Source organism: Lepisosteus oculatus, chromosome 9, assembly GCF_040954835.1.
Source record: "Lepisosteus oculatus isolate fLepOcu1 chromosome 9, fLepOcu1.hap2, whole genome shotgun sequence".
NCBI lineage: Eukaryota > Metazoa > Chordata > Actinopteri > Semionotiformes > Lepisosteidae > Lepisosteus > Lepisosteus oculatus.
In genome coordinates, this window is record NC_090704.1 from 29,806,691 (window position 1) to 29,825,493 (window position 18,803).

General features: G+C 39.8%; 1 protein-coding gene across 14 annotated transcripts in view; it reads left to right on the forward strand.

Moving 5' to 3' along the window:
• Positions 1 to 18,803, forward strand: part of nfia (nuclear factor I/A) — a 300,532-nt gene that overhangs the window by 239,711 nt on the left and 42,018 nt on the right. For 5 of the 14 annotated variants that reach the window (XM_015356145.2, XM_069194347.1, XM_015356146.2 and 2 more), the window contains 2 exons: positions 4,255 to 4,305; positions 13,557 to 13,685. The exons of 3 other annotated variants lie outside the window; for them this stretch is intronic. In XM_015356145.2, the coding sequence (XP_015211631.1) occupies positions 4,255 to 4,305; positions 13,557 to 13,685 (180 nt within the window). The remainder of the gene's footprint in view (positions 1 to 4,254; positions 4,306 to 13,556; positions 13,686 to 18,803) is intronic. 6 more of the 14 variants (XM_069194348.1, XM_015356148.2, XM_069194350.1 and 3 more) reach the window with 2 other exon arrangements.

The window sequence follows — 18,803 nt, forward strand, 5'->3', positions numbered from 1 at the left end:
GACCTGAGCAGCTCAAATTCCTCTCTGCCTCTAGGTGAATTTGTCAGACATACAAAGGACTTTACTTTCGAGTGAGATTGTTTATCCTCGTCTCCTGTAAGAATGTTAAATTGTAATTCTTACAAAGTCATCCTTAGTATATGAAGCACCTTTACGAGTGTAATTCCCACAGAATTCCAAACATTCATGCAGTATCTACACAGTATATGATACACACAGGATTAGGTGAAGAGGAGAGGACCGACTTTGCATTAACATTTTAAACTGGAGTGGAGAAGCAAGGTAGGTCAAAATTAATACATTTCTGCATGTACAGAAACACGGTTAGCTTGGTGCTAAGAAATGCAACAAGAATAATAGTAACATTCCAAAGTAAAAGTTTTGATAATAGTAATACTTTTTAAATAGGTGCCATTTGTTAGAGTTAGGCAGACAGTTTTGATTGGCCCAAATCAGCTTCTGAGGTATGTCTGTGATTCATACAGTACATTATCATGTTGATTCCATAAGTTTTGCAAACGTTTTGATATTGTGATTTGCAGAAACCTTTTTTTCTGAAAAAAGAAAATGGGTTTAATCTCAGTTCTTCTCAGAAAGGCCTAATAGGTCATCTATTAAGCTCCTTGGTTTGTTGCAGCTGAGTATTGTTTTTTAAAAGACAGTTTCATGTAAATGTAATGATTCATCTTCGTGGTTAACACATTTTGACCTCCACTGTTAATGCCACTGTCAATTTATGAAAAATAGCTAAACAGTAAAACTTGGCCCGACAGTGCATAATTTGAACATTATGTACTGATAAAAACTGCAACAAGAACTTTATGATGTGCTATACTTAATGGTTGTTCTGTGTTTGAATTAACGGTCAAACATTTCACCACAAAAAGTTTGTTTTTGTCTAAAATTACAGCTGTGTGATTCACAAACCTTCAGTCATGTGACCACAAGGGTGCTGACCTTTAACCCCCACTGGGGCCTGACATTCAGGATAAACATACCAAACAGCTGTGAGAAATATGTCTAGAAGAAGGGTAGCAGCCCTGCTACAGTTATCATCGTTTAACCCTGGTACTGCCAGGAGGCTCTTCTCCTTAGGGCAGTATACAGAAAAATAATTGAACAACTTATCAGTTGCAAAATGTACTATAAGAACATTCTAGTAAAATATATATCGTAGTTTTGAAATACATAAATATCTGAACTGTTTTTCTGTGTCTAGCCTCTGAAACAAACTATGGTGTCAAAATGTATCAATCTCTGGCTCTGTAAGTGTGTACAAAGTACATGGACAACAATGGTCAATCTCTGACTGCACTTATTTCTACCTGTCTTTACAGTGTAATCAAACTTAATTCCCTGCCTTTGCTGTGCAGTAGCAACGCTCACTGCACTTCTCAATTACCACTGCAGTATCACTGTCATATGCTGTGTGCATGCTTCTGGCAGACTACAGTAGTCTTAAATATTGCAGACCAGACGATGGTACTTGTAGTCCTGCAAATGTGTGTCATTAAGAGCTTCATGCTATGCAAGTTTAAATATTGCTAAGTGGATATCCCTAAGCCATTAGCCAGGCTGCTTTTCATAAGCGTAGTGTTTCATGTTGCAGTAGAATCACAATTTAAATTTGCCCTGCCAATGTAAATTTCACAGTGGGTTTTGAAGATCCTGGAACATTGCATGCTATATCCTCTGTTTATCATTTCTGTCAAAAAAAATTACAGTATGACTGCATTTTTACAGATAAAGGCCATAATATATGGAGTATTTGAGAACGAATTGTAGCTCCTTTTTCCTTTCAAGTGCAAAGTGTTCTTCATTACCAAACAGAATGGGGAGGTTGTGTATTTCAGGAATTTCTAGAGTGGTGATAAAATGCCTGGAGTTATCGTGAAAGCTGTATGAGTTTATAAGTGCGTTTTGGAGCCCTCAACTTGAAGGAGTGGTCCCATTTTCTTCTGATTTCATTCCTTACTTGTTTTATATCTTGCTGTATGTTCTGTGCTTCGCTGTTTCGTTGTTTGTGTTTACATTGTTGCTCACTCCTCTGTTTCAGGAGGACTGTCTATTACGGATGATTATTTTCTAAAGAGTCCTGATAAAACAAAATTCAAGGAGATTGCCAAAGCTTTTTGGTTGAGGGCAAAACCTGCTCTGTTTTTTTTTTTTGGAACAAACTACACCGCAGCATATGATCATATTAATCACTTTAAGTATCAAATACCAAAACAATAAATTAAAGCAACTTAATGAATTAAATATCTAATCATAAGTTACTCTGTGTGACACCTTTACAATCCAGGAACACTTAAAAACTGAACTAAACAAAACTCAAAAGAATTGCCCGCAGGTCAGTTTCCAAAAAGGCATTATAATCTGTGCAATTTTCCATTTGCTATGTGAACCGGGTCCCTTCTTTTTCCTTTATCAGAAGCATTTCTTGGTGGAATAGCTAATTGCAAAGGTAACACACAATTCAAGCAGACGCTTCATCACACAGGGAGGGAGCAAACGCGGGAGGTGGTGTAGTAGCAAAAAAACAGATGGTCCTGTGTGTTCAAGCCCACTGACAATTTAAAATGAATTCAAGATGTTTTCCACCTCACTTTGTCTTCCCTTTCGTAAAGCATGATATAAATGCAATGCTGTCATAGGACAGGTCTAGGATCACTTTTGAAAAGGAAACTTAAACGTTTCCATTTGCAACAAACCCTAAAGGCCAGAGCACAAATGGTGTGCCAAAGGAATGGGAAGAATATTGACTCTCGGTTGAAGTGAAGCTTTGTCTTATCCTCATCTCCCAGAGCCGCATCAAGCCTCAGAGAGGGTCAGTTTGTAGACCAGCAGTGAAAACGTCGGAGCCCATAAGAATAGCCAAGTCTGGAAGAATCAGAGGTTCAACCTACAAACTAATAAGAAATTATACATTTCCTAACATACTGCTTGGTTCCAGCTGTTAATAGCCAGCAGTTTCCTGGTTTTTCCAGCACAAACCTGCCATTACAAACTGGGGTTGGTCATTTTCTGATGGGTAGATGGAGCCCAAGAGCAATAACAGGCTCTTTGAACAATCAGACCTCGTTCACATTTCATGAAACATCTACTTATTTCTATACACACTTGATTACCAGCCAATTTATTTTATTTTTTTTTTGCTTTTAAATTGTTTTCTACTCTATGTGACCTCCATTCTGGAGAGTCCTGGAAAAATAACTATAATCTGAATTACAGGCCTTTTTTTCAATGCCACTTTATTTTTTGTTGTTGGTGGCTGCTTTTGTTTAACCCACGACAAACCCAACATATAGAATTAGGTTTTACCATTCACGTTTGAATGTAACAAATTGAACAAATTGTGACATTGGGTGAAAAAACTGAAACGGATTCAATATTTGGTCAAATTAAAAACCTCTCTGTCCTCCTGTTAGATGGCTTTATGAGCGAGCCATAGCCTGCCATCAGGACATAAGCTGCTGTATGGTCACTTCACTGGACAAGAACTTCACAGGAAAAAGTACATTTATGGTCTAGATACTGGATCTGTTTGAAAAAGTAAAGAATCAAACCTTATATCAAAGCAGAGTATGCTGACCTCTTGGCGGTAATGTGTGAACAGTAAAATAACTTCTACCTTTGAATAGGAACAGAAAACTAACCGCAGAATTCTTGGTGCTGAAAGACAGATACTGATATAGCTACAGTATGTTCAGGATCCTTATGCTGCTGCAGTTAGCCCTGGACTGTCCACTGCCCTCTCTAAACCATCGCCAGACTTCAGCAGGTATACTTTCTAACTACAAGGGAGTTTTGAAATATTAGGGGCTTGATTTCATGTACTGTAGATGAAGGGAAGAATTGCTGCATTTGCCTCTGCCTTTGACTGTGAGACACGTGACACTGAGCAGAGAAGAGATGTTGTTTCTTTTATCAGGGATGCAAAAGAAAAAAAAACATCCAGCCCAGGTGTAAATCTGAGGAATGAACGGCAAACTGCAATGTGTAAAGAGGATGAAAACATGCTATAGTGTTCCTACTGTACATGTATTAAGAGGTGGCATCATCTCCTGAAGCCAAAGTGTAGCACTTTTGCAATGTGAAATGTGAACCATTTCTCATCCAAATGCAAGACGATATGCATCTCTGAAGTCATTTGGAGAGGTGTCAGTCATGAATAGTTAATATGTGAGGTAATGCATATTTCTTTTTATACTTTATTCATCCTGCCTTTTTTTCCCTTTTTTTTGTCTTTCGAAGCTGGATATAAACTGCGTGGCTCGCTAGCTAGTACGTTCATCACAAGACAAGGTAATCATATATTAATGTTCCCATTGTTGTGCACTTCATGCCAGAGAAGACAGGATAGTTCGTATTGTTGGGTTTGAAACCCCTCCTTCTGATCACCAGTGTCTGTGGAGTGCAAGGCCTGTTCCAGCAGGGACTGCAGGCCAGGACACTAGCGTCTCTTGAGCAAACCTTTACCGAAGACAGCTGCTCAGATATGCAGTGGTTCCCAGAGCACTGACCTGCCCTGGTTGACTTCCAGGTTGATGGTCCTGGTTTCTTTTTGCCAAACTGCAATGGCAGAACTGCTGAATATAGTTTAAGTGAGTCAGAGCTCTTAAGGAGCCTGTGAGAGGGATCCCATGACAAGGTCAGAGAAAGAAAAAAGAAAGCTGTTTTTCTTCTGGAAACAAAAACATAGAATAGTCAAAATGAGTTAACTTTTTTCACTAACTGTAAGATAAGAGGATTTTGGATTCACTTGTACATAAGAGTGTGTTGCTTCCTTATCTGAAACACCCTGAAATACCCAAACTGTTTGTCAGCTAAGGGTGTTCAGTATACTGGGAACTACTGCATCACACTTACTGTGGTGAAGTCCACCACTGCCTTTCACAGCATGGTACTCAGTGAATTTTCACATGCACAACACAGCTCAGCTGAAACAGATTGTTACTGTCCTGTCGGGAGTGTATTATGTAATTTAATTAAGGTGTTTGATCCATCCACATATTTACATTTTATACACACCATACCATTTTTAGATATATATCAACTTGAGTAATGGGCATGTTGTTGATATATATTATATAAACGCATCCATGTACATCTGTGTATGTCAAGAGAGAGCTGGGCAGTTAGATAAATGTATTGAATTTCTGTATATTGTAAAGTGTGATTTTGGCATCATGTATTTGCATGTTGCAGGTTTCTGAAACATGCATGCAGACATTTGGAAAGAATTTGAGTTATCTTGCTTAGAAAAGATTTAGGTTGTAGTGTATTTCAGAAACAGAAAGTCTACAGTATGTTGCTCTTGTTTTGCCCTCCTGTTGTGTTAGCATGCTGTACTGTACTGTATATTGCTTCTTCTTGATCTAAACCCAACCAGGGCTCATGTACAGCTCTGGATTCAGGCAGGTTTGCTTTCTACTGATTCACAACCTTGTCTGTAGAGACTCTGTAGTGTTTTTCCCCATTTCCTGTGGAGCTTGCCCATGTGGAGCCTTTTGAACAAAGTTTATTCCAGGGGTGCTTATTGACCTGTTTTAATCCATCTATTGCTCATGTGGTTGGAAAGCAAAGTAAAACTAAATGTACCTCACTGGCAAAGTTACTGTCTGGATAGGAACAGATAAGCCTTCCCGCAAAGCCCTTTAACTTGAGTGGCCATTTCATGCTTGTGAAAGCAACCAGTTCCTTTTCAAAGTGTATTCTTACACTTTTATTTTTTGTGTAGAATTATGACCAGCTGAGCCTTTACTTTGTTAATTATATATTTTGTATGGAATACTTGTCCTTTTTTTGTGATTCAAGAGGAGGATGATGACTGAGGTTTGTTTAAGTCACTCAAACAGGAAATGGTTCTCCTCACAGTGACAGTGGTATCCCTGCTAGCTCGATGGAGCTATATGCTTGGGGTTCAATTAATATTTATGTTCTTTTATGTCTAAAGTTAAACAAAACAGATTGCCGACATGTTATCATCTGCAATTGTCTCTTCAAAAATCAACTACATATTAAAAAAAAAATTGATGCAGATAATCTTGGAGTTTTAGTTGCCCTGTGCCACTTGATTATTTTTGCATCTTGTGGTTTTTCATTTTTATATGTACAGTATATACAGTATGTGTCCAAAAAAGTGAGAACTTAAGGGGAGTTTTGAAATGTTTAATTTTAGGTCAAACTGTTAAAATAATTTAAAAGACACCAGCTGAACAGAATTTAAGCGAGTCTTACCCCCCGGGATGTGGCATGGGCTGGTATTTCGATAGCACCACTGTCCTCACAGAGCAAACTCTTTAAATATTGATTCAAGCCTAATTTAAATCCAGGACAGCAGGGATAAAAGGCTTCTCAATTAACGTGGTGTAAAATCTGGGGCCTAATATATTTACTCATGCCAGTCTCAAGAGGGAACAAAATCTGTTGTGATGCTTTTTTTAAACTGTTTTCTTTTATTATTTTTAGTTTTCTTAACAGGGTTGAATTAGTAATATATATATATTTCATGAACTAATTGAGCCTAATAAGACTTGTTACACAGAGTGTGTCAGACTCAGCCAGCCAGCTGTGAGTGATGCCACTGTGATGCACCTTATCTGTCTTTTGTCAGTGATAATGAATTCCGGCATTTGTTTTAATGTAGACAGATTATTATTCAACACAAAAGCTTTGACTGCACTCTGCTGTACAGAAAAACTCTTAACAGCTTTTTTTTCCATCCAGGAAATCAGGAAAACCTGCAGCACTGATGTGATTTTTATAACTAAAAAAAAATCTTTAAATAGCATACTATAAAATACTTAATAACAAGATGCATCTAGTATTTTGAAGTATATGGAAAATCTTTGCTTCCAATTCATGCTTCCAACTGATATGTAATATTTAACTTTCCAGACCTTGCTTGTAAAAGCCCTACTCCTAAAAAAATGTTCTATTATAACTGAGCGTCAGGACTCTTGTGTGTCAGGGGTGTGTGAAATCACTGGGCCTTGAGAGTTTTTCCCGATCGTGCTCTAGATTTCAGCTTGTGAATAAGTTAAAACTCCCTCTGGCCCATAATACAATTATCTCACATAATACTGAGCAATACTGAGTCTGGACATGGGTGGCAATCGAGGGGCTAAGTTTCAGCATTCTGAATCCTTTTGACTGCTTTGCACTTTTCTGAAATAATATAGTTTTTTTAGGTTTTTAGGTTAGGTTAGGCTACGTTTCATGCATTGTAACCTTCGAGATCCCTGGGGCATCAAAAGGAGACCATGGTTAAATCCTGCACTCAGATCCGTAAAGAAAAGTTCTGATATATAAATCCATTGTCAAAACATAGGGACTGCTCTCTTGGAGATCAGCATGGCCACACTGAAAAATCAACCAGTACTGTATCAGTGGAAGCAAAGAGAAGTTTAACCTTGTAAAATGTTCCCCTGCACCCCTGCCAGAAGACACACCAGTGCTGCATTCCTGACTGGCTGTGTCTTCAGTCATGTTGAGGAGCTGCTGGCGGGAGAGAGGGAAATTTTGTCCTCTGACACTTCGGTTGGACACAGGTTCTCAAGCCTCCATTGTATCTAGAGTATGTGGAGCAAATGACGCAGTCTTAGCAAAGAGTGATCTCACTATAACTTGTTCCTAACACACGACAAATCCATGTTAGAGCTGTCTGTGTACTTCACATGAAAAAGGCACTTGAAAGCTGCTTATTCTAGTTCACAGTCTTTCCTAAAAAGCAGTAGGGAGACAAAGTGAGTATTTTTTTACCCCTAAGAGAATTATGGACAGAAACATGGAGGTCTAGAAAGCACTTCCTAGCAGTAGGCTACAAGCCTGTCAGTCCCTCAGTTAAGAAGTCCTGGATTAGGAGAATATAAAGGGAAAAAAAAGACCAGTACTTTTTCTGTAATAAGGTTTCCCAAAGAAAATGCTGAGTGTGCCCAAGCTTTGATTCCAACTGACAGAACCTTTTCAAGTGTTCATTACTCACTTTCAGCCTTCAGGCCGTTTCAAGACACAGACAGGCTGAGGACCCATGTAGGACTGCTCAAAGCACAGCTCAGAGGTGTCCTCGCATACTTTTACATACACACACACATTACTCTATCAGGCACAGGCCTCTCTCACCAGCTATTAATACCCGCACAAGGTTACAGAGTGTCAGAACTTCTAAAAATGAAATCTATAAATGTTTGCAGCTTATTGACAGGCTTGTATGCTTTCAATATTGCAACAGATGGAAAGGACATGAAAGTCACAAAGGAAAGCAGAGTCTAATACTGTATAGAGGTCTTTGAACAGGATTCTGGCTTTTAGTCCCCAGTTGTCTTTGGTGTAGATACTGTATGAGTGCTTAAGGAGCCTTTACCACTTTCACCCTGTTTAGAGCTGAATGGTTCAAGTGAATTTCCACTTTGGAAAATAGGATTAATGAAGGGTGGTCATCAAAAAAGATCCTCAAAGTGCAGTTTCTGTTGAAGAAAATCTTTTTTATCTTGAGACCAAGGGCCTGGGCACAGAGATTTCTCTACACTACGTTTTTTTTTCAGCTCCTGGGATGCTCACAGTGAAGAGACATCTTCATTAAATGATGTGAAGATATAACTGTAACAGTCCCTGTTGTGTTGTTTGAAGATATTCCTTAAAACCTTGAAGTGTGTAAATCTGGGTTTGTTTTGTTGTTTTTTTTCACACTTCTGTTCCTCAGAATGTTCCTAGTTCCTAGTTCCTTGTGCTTTAAATAAATTAACAATTAATTAACAGTTTCTAAATAGAAGATTAAATAGTTTCACAAAGTACATACATATTAAAAACCAGTATCCTCATAGGATCTTCAGAAGGATTGAAAGAATAATTAAAAGAAAAATTACATTCCAGACAGCTTAAGTAAATTATACCATACAGCAAAAACCTGCAATACAAGTTCTTTATGATCATTGTTTTCCCGATGAAATAAGCTACCACTTGGATACAGGATGTTTAACTCTTTTTTTCCTTAGAAAATTCTTTATTTTGCCTGATCTTGACATTTTGAGAAAAAAATACTCAAGGGATTATGATCAATTTTGGTTTTGAGAACTTGTTTACACACAATAAGGCTTGAAGTAAATTTAACCTTTGATAACAGCTGTCTGTTGGATAAAGTCTGGTCTGCCTAAACAATTGAAAACATTGGATTTTTGCATGACAGATAGGACAAAGTTGTGTTTTAATCGGAGCATCTACACAGGGATGTATGATGTCCTTACATTGGACCTCTACAAGGGCAGGATCTCCCAGTTGGTAACCGAATGGCAACATGCACCTGCAAAGCAATATGTTCCTGACAACAGCTGTAAGTGTAAAGCAGTGTCTCTTGTCAGAAATAAAGGCGCTCTTTATTTCCTACCGAAATTATAGGTTCATTGTTAAATTTGAGGCAATCCCTAATGTAAGATTATTCAATACCTATTAGGATTTTAAGTACTGAAATAAATTCCTTTCATAATCTTATCAGTTGAGGGCTAAAGACTAAAGACATAAAGTGTAGAGCACAGAGCTGCCTGTGATCTCCTCGTTTCAGAACCAACTACATGATCAATAGGGGTTGCTCTGCAACACCTGAGGGAATGAACCTAAAATAATCATATTGTTCCTGACGAGAACAACTTAATCTCATGTGAAACTCTGCTTAGGTCTTTAGGCTCTACCAGTAACCTGATATGGTCTGAACTGAAAGCTAAAGTATCCTTATGGTCTTCTTGACAGATTTTAGTAGCTGAAGTCCTGTGGAGATTCAGAAACAGATCCTCTGAAGTCACTGAGTGAGAAAACAAGAGATGAGATGCTTTCCTAAAGAATCCCGTCTAAACAGTCCTGCAGTGTATTTGCTTTGCCCTGGAGAAAAATATCTTCATTTAACAGGGTCGTGGGAAAGTGTCTCCGGTGTTTCATCTTAAGATAGCAGTTGCAACATTATGAGTAACTGTAAGAAGCCATGGGTAATTCTGTTACTGTTACGTATATACAGTAAGTTAATTATGAAGTTGGCACTATGGAGTCTGGGTCATAGTATGTTTAACTACACCTGCGTTGTCCTTCATAAAATGCTTAGAGACAACAACTGAAGGGTCATTTGTCTTTTAGAGATCTAAATTTACCTGCAGGTTAACACCCTTATTTTCAGTCAACCATGTGTCAAAAAAGATGAAAAATGTCCCAGTTTTGTTACGCAATGATTTCCACTTTATATACAAAGCTCTAAATGACTCTGATTGATGGCTTCTCCGGTTTTCCCTAACAAGAAGGGCTGCATAGTTTTGGGGAAACAGTTTCCAGAGATTGAGCAGGTCTCTTCATGTTGTCATTCATCACCATTGAAAATGTCCTTTCATATGTGGCCAGTGTGGGTTTCCCCAGATGTTTCATTCTGATCATTAAGAAAGGCGGTTTGCTGTGACAACTGGGCACTGAAAGGGAAGGAATAAGATGGAACACAGCTTTCACTAAGGCTGCATTTTCAATCTCATCCAGAATGACTGTATGAGTATTTTCTGGTGGACATAAATCTGTTATGTGGAAGACTTGCAGTCCCAAAAGGATAAGCATCCAGCAGGAGGAGTCTAGAGTGGATCTCAGAATTATCGGGTACCTGGGCTATCTCATTAAACAGAAGCTGTCCATGTGCTTCTCGTTAACTATGAAGCTCACAGAATGTGGTAAATAAATAACTGTGCTTCCGTTTTATTAGCATTCGGGAGTGAGTGAATTATTAATATTTTGTGTTGTTTTCAATCCTGTCCCCAGTACCTCCAGTACCCCATCTTCATCCCATTTCCAAATCACTTAATGTTAAGAAAGGTTACTGTTCTGCTGCTGCTGCCAGCAATCTCAGCCAAGACAGTCTGACATCTTTCTCTAGACGTCTTCAGTGCAAAGTCCTTTCTGAAAAGCTGCAGAGATCTTCCATCCCTTAGTTGCTTGGATGCACTCCATCAGCAGAGTTGTGTTTGCTGGTTCAATGAGAGTTGCGGGGTTGGAGTCTGCAACTGGAGGCAAGGCCAAGGAACGGGACTTCAGATGCCAAAACATTGACACCCTCACTTCTCCACACATCTGCAAGACGCACTGACACGTGCAGGCTCCCACATGAAACACACACAGACATTCAGAACTCCCACACATGACCGAGAATCTCGGATTCCACAGGCGCTTGCAAAACAAGCCTTCAGCTTCAGAGAGTGGTGCATGCTTTTCGGAATGCAGGAATGCACGCATCTTTTATAACCTTTCCAGTGAGGATGGTTGGGAAGGGGGGTTGGGGGTTCTGTGAATATGCGACTTTTGTTTTATTTGGGGAAGTGATTTTTATGGTGCACAGCCATCATTTAGCTCCATTGTTCAAGTATCCTCCAGTACCAAAATGATAACCCCTACTGGGATGGATTCACTGTGTACTGTAAGTGGCTGCATAAGTCACTGAGTCTGTTTCAGACCATAAGCAGCCTAACAGGGCAGTTTAGGGGCAGTGAATGGCGCTAAATGATTGTCCTGGTCAATGTTACATTCATTAAACAAGTTGACATTCCTGGGAATGTCAATGGCATTTTTTTCTTCAAGAAGAAGCTGTAAGTTGAAAAAAACAGCCTGGGATGCACATCCTGATGACATTTTCTTGCATGCCTTACTGACTTTCTCCTGTTATTAACCCATGTAGAGAGTGTTGGAATTATGTTACTTACTGTAAAGCAGCCAGAGCACCATAGACTGTGAATGATGCTGTTTGCTTTTGCATTGCCTAACCTGTCTCTCTGCCATAACCTCTCTCTGCTCCTCCTCCCTCACTACCAAATTCCCTCATTTTCACTTACTTCAACTACATCAGCACATGGATGACGTTGGGCTTGTGGTCAGTTTTTTCCCTATATTTTTTTAGTTACAAGGAAGAAACGCTGAGTATTTTAAAAAATCAGTTCTGTTTTTCACCCGTTTAATAATAGTATTCATAATACGCAGTATCCTTGAGCACTTCTTTTTCCTATGTTAACAGTAACAGTAAAATATGTCTTGAGTTTCACAAGTCCATTACGCATATCCTGTACAGTTAGCCGTCCTTATCATACAATACTGAGAAACTCACACATCATAGAAGCATCAAACAGGCTTTAGATGGTGCTCTTGCAAGTGAAATTATGTAGTCAAAAGAATACATAACTATATTCAGGTATGGTTGTACCATACCTTAACCAAAACTTTAAAAAAGTACTTTGTCAAGGTGTACAAAGCATTTAATCCCATATGAACAGGGTAAATCCTGACAAAAATAACACTTGTCTTTTGCTGAGCCTTATGGTCAAACCCATAAAGTCCTTGTATCCTAGTCAGGATATATTTTGAGGTCTTGACAGAGACCTGTCCATATAAATGTACTATCAATCAAGCCTTAGAGCACTAACCTGTTTTCACACACCACCAGCTTTAAAAAGTGTTCTTGATCAGCTTGGAAAATTGATTGAGGCAAGTCACTTAATTAACTTCCATAAAATATTTAATTGTCAAATCTTCAGTACTACTTAAGAGAACTGGAGTAATTTGAAGTTACTGCCAATCCGTATGTCATGAAGCTGCGTCCATTTAAAATAAAAATGCTTTCTGTAAAACAGATGTCCACATTACATGTTATATGTTAGGTATTTAATCATTCCAGAAACTGAGTGCACCTGTTTTTAGCTTCACTGTCAAGTACAGATAATAAGAATGTGTATGACTACTGTATCAACAGAATATTTATTCAATCTTCATTTTATATCACAGTCTAAAACTTAGGAAATCTTTTCACTATCTCAGTTATTTCATACATATGCAAGGAAAGCATTGGCAAATAAATGGGACAGTATGCTTCTGGTGGTGTTCATATTTGTGTACCAGCTTTTCAATTATTTTCTTTTTCCAAACAAAAGACAGTGATACGATAAATTACACACAACTGCAAAATCAATTCTCTGATTCATTTTGTTTTATTGTTTCCAGTTAAGAGTGCTAAAGTTCATATTTTACTCATGTCAGACACATGTGGCTCAGTGCTTGCGATAAAGACCGATTTGGCACTCCCTCGTGAATCACTGTAGCCCGTTTCAGAGCCCTAATTTCACAACCTTGGACACAATAGGCTTTTGCCTCACTCATATGAAGAAACTGCACTGGCAGGACAAAAAAGTTCAAAGATAAATTAGAAGCTGCTCAAGATACAGATTCTTTCATATACATCTAACTTTTTTATGCGTTAAACACTGCCAGACATTTTTTGTGATTCGCTATGCGAACCACAGAAGCTTCAGCAGTACGATAACTGTTATTTTTTGTTTTTGTTCTTATCCCGTCACTCGAAAGTAAACTGACCACAGACTGACCATCCGCTGGGCCCCACCTTCAGCTAAGCCCCCTCTCTGCCCTGCTGTCCCACTCTCACTCCATCCCCCCACCTCCTCCGCCCCTCTCTCAGAACCCCACTCTCACATTGCACAGCCTGTCTCTCCATGACCTTGCATTATTAAATTGCACTTATCAATCATTCTTGCCAGGAATGCCATCGCCTACTACATTAAAGAAGTCAGAGAAGTCTGGTTTCAGCAGTCCCGTGCCTTCGCAGACCACCTCCCCCAGAACGGCATTTACACACCATCATCGGCCTGTCATTACAGGACCCAGAGGTGAGGTCTTCCGAGCAGCTCCAACCCCACCACCCGCCATCCCAAAACCTCTGTGACCCCCCCCAGTATCACGGGTCCTCTGTGGGCCTGGCCACGCCCGGCTGGTCAGAAAATACGCAGTCGCCTTGGTGGGACAAGTTCGGTCCCAGAGCCCAGCGCCATTCTGTGAGCTGTCTTCTAATGCAATGCAGTGTTTGCAAACATATACGGTACAGAGCCCTGCCATGTTAAGCTGAGCAGCCTGGACACCCTGCAGAGGTAATATAGCTGCAGGACAATGCGAAGCACAGAGTGGAACAAACAAAACCACACCTGCTAACTTGGCAGCTTGGCCTTGTACACCACGCAGGGCCAGACATAGAAGATATGCTGTGCAAAAATCCCAAAATTGTACCATTACCATTGATGCTCATCAAACAATGGCAGGTGCCCGGATACAGTATATGCAGTAGGTATGTATATCGTCCAAGGTCTGGAAACGCTTATTTTCTATGGGGGCTTTCCATTTTTGTTTCGCTTTCCTCTGTGGTTTAGGTAAGTATAAATAGCTTCGCTTGACTGAAAACTTTTCATTGCAAAAGCCAATGGTTTTAAAAAATGGCGGCTTGATGAATGACAACAGAAGACAGAGCAGAACTAAAAAGCCAGTGAGACTGGAAAGGCCTGCTCGTTTTTAGTTATTTCATCTAAAAAAAGCTTCCTCTTTTGTGTATCTCAATGCTTGTGTGGTATCAGTGTGGTAGTATACTGTACATTCACTCTGGAATGCTGGCATTTCTAAAACACACATGTACTGTAGCTCACAGGTTTGTGTTCCTGCTTAGACCTGTTGTTTACTGTACTGCCAGCTTTGAGCCTGATCTGTAAAGGTATCGTTTGTTCCTGTGGTTTCTGTTAATGCAACAGACTCTCTGAATTTGGATGCAAGAATGATTTTGGTTATATGGATGTCTTTGCGGCTTTTATTTTCTTCCTTTATTGATCAGCATGTGGGGTTGGTTCCTCAACTGAACCCAATAAGGATTTTTTGTTTACTGCTTTATTTTACCAGGAACTTAAAAACAGTACAAGACATGTTTGTAATCACCTCTTGCAATCAGAGGTACAACTGTGTAAATTAGCAGTCATAGTATGAATGACTTAGATTATTCAAAACAAGTTTCATGGAATGAGTCTAGTTGAATTGAAGCTGCCATTCCTAGCTGGATATGTCCTACACAGGAGCAGATAGGGAAGCTCCTGACTGGCTCCACATAGACTAACGTACTCATCACAGTCCTCCTGCTCAGTTTCAGTGGATGTCCAGCATATGTATATCACACCACCTCTTGACTGACAGTGTACGTCATGCCTTTATAAAGTCTTTTTCATGTCATAGAACTTACTGTACATGTAAGGCCTACAGTATTTTATTCCAAAACCTTCTTTTAAAATAAATCTCAGAATTGTTACAAAAAAACAAATAATTACCAGTTAAATATAGTTTGCTATGTAATGCTCAGTAATGCTACAAAAGCCTATAATGCTAGGCTTATGTTTTCTCTGTGAAAAAGTACAGTTATTTATTTTTCAAATCCGGCAATTAGTTTTCTCTTTTAATAAAGGATATTTTGGAGTCTTGCATCTCCAGTTCAGCAAGCATAGGGCAGATTGATCAATCATTTATAATGATATCCAACTCTTTGCCACAGTGCTCTGGAGCAACAAAGAAATATACATATAACAACAGTCGACCATTGGGCATTGATCATATAAAGACTCTATAAACAGCTCATCTGAAACATGCATGAACTTCTGCTTTTTGTCACTCTGCTAACAGTAGAGCTGAAAACATTGTGTCTTTACTTTGGGTCAGTTGCAGGTACCTTTGGTTACCTTTGAAGCCACCCAATGCAGTTACTCACAGGCAGTTGTGCACTGGCGAAATTCCCAGTCTCAGACACCTAAGCACCATACTGAGCTTTGACTGTGGGCACAAGTCAGCACTCAAAACAGAGTTTTTAACTTTATTCAGCAGCCCCCAAAATGTCGCTGAGAACATTCATGTTTATCCAAACATTTCCCGGGAAGGAGAAAAGCTTAATGACGAGTTTAGACAACACATGTCTTTTTTCCCATTTTTCATCCCTCCTGGAAGTCCACTTGTAATTTTATATTAACCATTAATTTTTTTATTGATAAAAAGCTTGCAAATAAGCTCCGTCTAATATTAATTATGCTGAGTCTACATAAAATTGCAGGGCTTGATGACCAGATCGCAATGTTGAAATGAGCTGGCCCACACTGGCTCTCCCATCCATCTGCTGTGCAAAGAGCATATTAAGCTGAGAAGGTACACATTTGGAAGATTAAACCCTGCTTATCTCATAACATTTTGACCCAGATAGGTAAAGCTGGGGCTTGCAGGATTAGCTAATGTCAGTTGTATCACTCGCAAACTGGGATATTATGTGTCGTCCATAAAAAAGAGAGTTCTTACAAAAGAGATTTTCTTCTCTATTGAGATACACTGAGGGAGGTTTCAGCCTTGTGACACTGAGAGACCATTCCGATCAGTAAAACTCACACAGTAATATAGCAGCATTCTGTATCATTGAGATTGACTGTATTTTTTATCACCTTATATCCCTTTAGCAAAGTGCTTACAGTATGTATCTGCGGGTTGCTGTTATTTAGTTGTCTGACACTTTTATTGCTTGTCTGACATTTTTATTCAAAAGAAGTTGCATTAGTACCCATGTCCATACTGCTCCAAGGTGTAACAGCTGCACCTGTGACCCAGCTGCAATTTCAACCCCACAACCTTCCAGTTACAAGGCCCGGGGCAATTGCCTACAACTCCTGCCAGTTGTGCTGCCGGTGTGAGGATGCAGCTGGACTAGGAGTGGATCAGTACCGAAGGTCAAGCGCTGACCACTCATCCTGAGCTATGGATCGAGGATAGTTAGACGAAACAGCACATCTGCCAAATTGTGTGTGCCCCTATGAGGAGCCTGCCCCCTGGTTTCGCTCCCCAAATCGCATGTGGTAGAAATCCCAGAACAAAACAAATAGAAGAGGCAGAACTGTTTGGCGTGTGTGCTAATGCTCCCTGATGGTCACTGCCATTGAAGAGCTCTTGCTCACTCACTGATGCACACACAGCCTACAGTGGCATTTGTGAATGCAGTTTGATTTGTGTCTCTCGCCTGCTCCAACGGATACAAAATAGTGCTGCTCACACAACTTTATTCGGCAACAAAGAAGGTGTAATCAATCTGATTACCATTTCTTCCTCAGAGCAATACAGAATCCAATACAACAGATGTGTATCTTCCGAAAATTAACCTTACTGCACAGTATGTTGCTTAATTTAATTTGCATTGCATTTCCAAGTCTGTATGCAGTATATATGTCTAAAGCCTTCACAAAATCACCACTATAGAACTTTAAAGGGTTGCCTTGCAAAGATTTGTTTACATTAACATGCATGAAGCTGTTACCATCAGGAATGATGTGATTGTGTCTGTCAAGTGAGGTTAGTACTGTATCGGTGCTGATCAGCCACACCAGGACTAACTACTACAGACTAACAAAAGCCACACAACAGGAATCGGTGCTGATGGGCTGCAATGCCTCTGTGTTGCAATGGGAGGCACTGTGTTGCAGGTGGCGTGGTGTTTCAGAAGAAATACTTCAGTGAGCTTCAGTTGTACTCTGTGGAATGAAAAATCCCAACTTAATTTGTCTGCTTTATTTCAAATTTCAAGGAAAAAATATTCTCTCATCCAATTGATACCTAACATAATTGTGGATGAGAGAATACACCTGTTTGCACCTGGTCCTGACAACATATTTGCTAGCAGAAAAAGAGGTTTTGTTTTTTTAAGCATAGCCACCAGGGTACCTTATATCTTCTTCAGGAAGCCTGGCAGTAAGGCATGAAGCAGTGAACCAACAAGATTTGCAAAGTGGAACTAATCCTGGACCTTTTATATGAGCCATGCTGCCCTCATACAGACGGGCCACAATGGAAAAGCTAGGCAGCTCCAGCCAGCTGTCTAAAACAGCCTCTTCAGACGTCATTATCATTTACATATCTCTTGTCAAAGCTGCTCGTTGGTCTCAGATTAACGAGCAGGCCACCCACTGGGAGCCTCTCATAAAGAGTTGCCACACCACAGTTGAATTTCATGTAACACCCAATAATTACGCCGTAAACTCCTGACTAACAGCCCTATTAAACCCATAGTGGGTGCCCCAGTGTGTGTGGGGTTCACTTTCCCCCCTCTCTGACAGGTCCCAAGGTGTGTCTCTCTCCTGAGCAGAGTGACAAGGAGAAAAGCACTTGTTAAAGATTCCTGTGGGGATAGAAGTAGTTCTGCTTCATAGGAAGGGAGTCTCTGCAACTCCCTGGAAAGGCGGCTTTGATATCCCATCTGTTTTGATCACATACTGTATTAGGGGATCTGAGCCCGACTGATTGTCTCGCCTTGGGTGTTCACGATTGATCAGCAGTGGGAAGCGTTAAGAAAACTGGACGCTTCAGCAGTACAGATTTAGACAAGCTTTAGAGCTTGTATTGGTCTTTTGTGTTCATACTGTGCACACTTCTTGTTTCCACTGTTTTCCTGTAGTTTTCTCAGTGCTGGATTCTGGATTTTTGTCAGCCTTGTCTGTTTCCAGAGAAGTTTTTAATTGAATCACAGAGCAACTGTTTCATGGTTAACATTAATGTTCCTTGATTTCTGCTTAGGGTGAGAAATACATTGAAACGTCCATGGTCTTTAGATAAATAACCAAACTTAAAGTACACCGGTAGAAATGACAGTGAAGTGGAATTAAAACTAAGAAAAATAGGCACTTTTTATACAAGGGGTTGTAGAAGCATGGAACAAGATACACAGCCACGCTTCTTTCTAGAAAGGGCTGGAAGAAATGTGATAATCAGAACTGGTTGGGTGTCTTTACACAAAGGGTGGGGGGAGTATGGAACAAGCTATGTACCCATATTGCTGAACCTGGTAGGCTGTGCTGCGACAGTCAGGTGGGAGATGTCATCATGAAGTGTGACAGGCAGCTCCACCAGTTCAGTACTAAACTGGCAAAGTAAGTCTGACTATCTGTATGACAGACTGA